This window comes from Apteryx rowi, unplaced genomic scaffold (assembly GCF_003343035.1).
Source record: "Apteryx rowi isolate R43461 unplaced genomic scaffold, aptRow1 scaffold_49, whole genome shotgun sequence".
In the NCBI taxonomy this organism is placed as follows: Eukaryota; Metazoa; Chordata; class Aves; order Apterygiformes; family Apterygidae; genus Apteryx; species Apteryx rowi.
This window is the reverse complement of record NW_020450749.1, coordinates 1,595,100-1,599,758: the sequence shown is the minus strand read 5'-3', so window position 1 is coordinate 1,599,758 and position 4,659 is coordinate 1,595,100. Positions and strand designations below refer to the sequence as shown.

The 4,659-nt window shown below is 41.6% G+C and overlaps 1 protein-coding gene across 1 annotated transcript in view; it reads right to left on the bottom strand.

Moving 5' to 3' along the window:
- The window catches only part of LOC112972387 (receptor-type tyrosine-protein phosphatase eta-like), a 29,586-nt gene extending 25,198 nt beyond the window's left edge, over positions 1–4,388 (bottom strand). The window contains exons 1-4 of the mRNA XM_026078851.1: positions 4,275–4,388; positions 2,819–2,837; positions 1,301–1,468; positions 368–490 (exon numbers count right to left, since the gene is read on the bottom strand). Of these exons, the coding sequence (XP_025934636.1) occupies positions 368–490; positions 1,301–1,468; positions 2,819–2,837; positions 4,275–4,388 (424 nt within the window). The remainder of the gene's footprint in view (positions 1–367; positions 491–1,300; positions 1,469–2,818; positions 2,838–4,274) is intronic.
- Positions 4,389–4,659: the final 271 nt, after the last annotated feature.

The following is a 4,659-nucleotide window of genomic DNA, read 5'->3' as shown; positions in this document are numbered from 1 at the left end:
GGGAGGACTTTTTTTTTTTTTTTCTTTAAATCAAGGCTGTGTTTCCTCCTCACATTATCATCCCATGCTTAATGTCCCTGACTTTGTAGATATGCCACAGTCTGCTCCATGACCAAAACATCAGCTCTCCAACAGTATTAAATTAGGATCCTCAGGGAGGCAGATAGGGCCTTTACTGCACAGCACTATATAGTCCACCAAAACCACTGGTGTGACACATGGGTGTCCTGGCTTGCGGACATTCCCTCTCCTTCAGTCTTATTATCACTTGCTAATGCAAATACTATGAACTTGTACAATGTCCTAGGGTTTAACTCAGTAATTTCAGCAGTGTTGGCATGGGATGTCGGGTTCCTAAGGGAGGTACCATCGCTTTCAATCTCTGTCCTATACGTGTAAGAGTTTGAAGCAGTAACATTTGTTTTCCATGTGAAGTGGACTTTCTCAGAACTGACATACTCTGACGTTGGAGTAAGAACTAGGCTGGGCTCTGTGAAAGGTAAAGACAAGAATCTGTCAAGGTGCAAGAGTATTTTCTGACAAACAGATAAACACAACTGCAAAAGACCCCCACCTACCCAAAGAATAAGTATCTCCGTATTCTTAGGACGATTATTATTTTAACCAAGCCACACTCATACATTGCACAATGCATGCTTTGATAGCTGCGGGGTCTACTGCTCTGTCTCCCACTCCCCCTTCAGTTCAGCTCAAGGAGTTAAAGGGTCTAGGTGCAGCGGCAATGACCTCCATGACAGGCAGGCGTCAGCTTGCTTTACTTCATGCAGGGCATCAAGAAAGACTTTGTATACAACCTGCTGTTATTTTTTTCCTAAACTGGCTGTCCCCAGGGGAATAATCTTTTTCCTGCAAGGTTCATACACCTCTCTCCTCTAGATACATGATACAGCATTATCTATACTAAACAGGTTACTTCTGCTGTGATCTGTCACATATGTATTTCAAATCTCTATGTCACAGTAGGTTTGAACTGTCACCAGCGTGGCCTAGGAAGGCCATAAAAAGTAGGGAAGAGAAGGGAACGCAAACCTTTAGAAAAGTCAAATGGTGATAAAATCATTTCAAGGCTAGGCTATAATCACAGCTTTAAACTACATTCCCAGTGAACTGTGCAGATACATTTCTCCGGCGGATTCTCTACTCCAGCCCAGCAACTGCATTCACTCCCTGCTATGCTGTTTGCACTCTGGACTACAGTTTGGACCTAAAATGCTAACCCAGTATAAAGGCACGGAACTCCCTGAAGATTCACCTCCCAGCCAAATTCCAAATCACGTACTTGTTACATCGTTTTGAGCACTTATTGCCCCGTTGGATGGTGACACATCTCTTTTTGATCTTCCGCCTCTGTAGGTTTTGTTCCCACTTCTAGAGTTTACCGATAAATCATCATTACTACTGGTTCCTGCTGCTGCAGTTACATTTTTCGAGGTGCAATCCTGAATGCCTGAAAGACAAGAAAAGATACAAAGCTATAAATAACTTTACAGAACTCCTGGGTTTCCCATTTGCAAAAGCATAATCATTCATAGATATCATGCATAGAACTGCAGGCACTTTTGTTTTGCCAATTCGCTTTTCAACAGAGATTTCACTGTACGGTTCCTGGTTTTACTGCTTTTAAGTGCTGTCAGACCATTTGACTTACGTTAAGAGATTGCCAGGTTATTTAGGTCATTCACTGACTCTACTCATATTCTGGATGAAGGCTATCATGAGCTGCTCTGTATTTCAGTGCAGTTTTGTTTGAAAAGAATTGAATGAACTTACAGTCTGTGCGTTTTTTTCATGTACTACCAGAAGCTGGCTGCTTTACTTATCCTGGCAGAGCAATTTTGTCTGTTACCCTCAGCAGTGTATTCCCACAAGTAAGGAAGAGAGACAGTGTGCCTACAAAAAACAGCTTTATGTCGATACAGCGCAGCCTAAAGCATGGAGAGAGTTGACTCAGCCATTTCTTTGACATTACACACAAAAATTACTATCTCAGTTGAAACTGTGATATTGTTAAACAAGCAACGTGGATAGCAAGCTTAAGAAAGGTGACTAGAAACGTTAGGATTCCCGGTCCTGGGAGCTGGGGGTGGAGCAAAACATTCTTTTCTTAGTTTATTCAAAATGGATATACACAAAGATTCATGAAAGCGAAAACAAAAAATACTATGGGCCAGATTCACTCACAATCCAAAGGTTCTTTAGGACCAATTCTCACTTTACTTTTAAAGCAGCGTAAAATGAGAATTTGGCCCTCTCATTTTAGTTAGGCCCTAAAATTTAAAGGCTAACTCATCTAAATTTGATGTTCAATATTTAGGTAGAACTAACCTGCAACAAGTTTCAGAAATTTTTGCCATATGAAAAGTTGTTATCTATGGATCTTTGGCCAGTATAACAGTTCCTATAGTCACTCCAAAAAATCCTTACTGCATCACGTTGGGTGTTTTGAGGGTTTTGGGGCAGTAGGGTAGAGGGAGAGGGGTGATTTGTTTTGTTTTGCTTTTAAGTATATTCTCCAGTCTTTCAACCACATTAAATCTATACTTGATTTTACCAAAATATTTAAAAACCCGAAAAACTAGTGGATTAAAGTGCATGCTAAAAAAATTTAAGGATGTACTTAAGTGTTTTGCTGGAATTATGGTGTTACAATAAATGAATTCATGTTTTCTAATGCTATTTCTAAAAATTATTTTTAGGAAGTTTTTTTAAAATACCTAGCTGACACTGACCTTTCTTAAAGGAAAAGAAAGAAAGAAAGTTATATACAAAAAAAATTGAATAACAGAATGATACTTACAGGCAATTGTACATGTGACCTGTAAAAAAAATAAATAAATAAAATAAAGAACAGAAATTAGAACTTTAACACTCTTGGAAGTTGAATTAAAATAGAGACTGGTTTAATTAACCAGTAATAACAGAAAGAATCAATTCAAAAATCCATTGTTGCTCTCAAAACTCCTCAACGTGCAGAAGAGACACCAACAAATCTACCGACATAAAAATAATAGCAAAATAACATTGATCTGTTTTGGAGAAAAATCAAACATGCTGACACACTTTCAGGAGTTTACACATTTTTTCCTTTTAAATAAAACAGTCGGAGTTTAACATTTTGCCCCAAAACAGGCTTGCATAACATATACTGGTTATTTTGCACATAAGAATTGAAAAACGAAACCTAGAGGATCTTAGGCCAGACACACTTTAGAGAGCATCTTTGACATCATCCCACAAAAAGAGGTCGATCAGAATTAAAAGGTCTTTTTTACTTATCAGATTTTCCTTTCATCTTACTGCTGTATAGAGTTCATTATTACTTCTCATGAAAGAATATTTCAGTTTCTCAAACCAAAACTCTGTGAAGTTAAAGTCCAAAACACTCCTTAACACACACATGCACAAAAAAAGGTATCAGCAATTCCCATTAACTGCAACCTGAAACTCTTCTGCTAGTTAATACTGACAGGCATACTCAAGCATTTTTGCTTTGAAAATGCTTTTTAGTCTTTCAACTAAGTGCTTCTACTTCCGAACAAGCCATTTTGCTTCTTGTTAGTGCACACTCGAACTGGCCTTTAAATTTTTTTCTTTGTCTCCCTCCAGATGGCAGCAGAAAATCCTCCTAAAGGAGTGAGATGATAGCCCCCGGCTGAGGTCTGCAGGCGCTGGACAGGCAAACAGTGATTTCCTGGGCCTCTCGTAGCTCTCCGCTGCCAGCCCCTGCTGCTGTCAGCTACCAAGCAGGAGAGCACTTCGGCAATGACAGCGGGATTAAAGCTGCTCCAGGTGGCCCTGCTTTGGGCAGGGGTTGGAGCAGCCGATCTCCAGGGCCCCTTGCAGCCCCGACCCCTCCATGGGTCTCCGATTCCAGGAGCCAGCGCAAAACACGAGGGTGTATCGTGACAACCCAACACAAAGCCCAAACCCCGAATCACTCATCCCGCAGCAAGGCTGACCAGTGCAGTGCCGCTGCTGCTGCTCCCACAACCAGCTCCATCAGCGGTTGCTCCCTATCTCAGGGCCATGCTCAAAGTAGCCAGGGGATATCATTACTAAATTTAAAAAGTAGCCGGAGGTTATAGTTATTAAATCTTTTTCCTCCATGCTAGAAGAGATCACAAGATGCACTCTCTCTAGAAGCCAGGCAGGCTGGCTGGCCAGAAGCAACCCAGCAGGAGGAAGCACTTCAGCTCTGCGCTGGTGAGAAACTCAGCAGAAGCAGGCTTCGCGTGGAGAGGCCCCCTTCCGACCTGTGGTGGTTTTGAAGGTGGAGCAAAAAGAGGTTGGCCATACTTGCTGGGCAAAAGAGCACTTGTAAGAATAAGGAACCAACTCCCAATCTTCTCTGGTGCAGGCCTACTCATAGTTTAGGGGACACAGAGATGTCCTATGTCCAACTGTGAAGCTCCTCCTCAACCTTTCTGAGCATTTGGGAGTCCAGCCAGATTGCGAGGTTAGCAGAAAGTGAGGAAATGTCTTCTTTTGCATCCAGGTCAACAGCTCTTCTTATATTCTTTCACAAGCAAGTTGGTTAAAGGAAGAAGAGACTACAAGGGGAAAAGCAGCTCTTCTTAAGGCAGGAAACCATCGAGCACCATCCAGAGTAACAGTGCTAAGTTATCGGGAAGCAGCTGC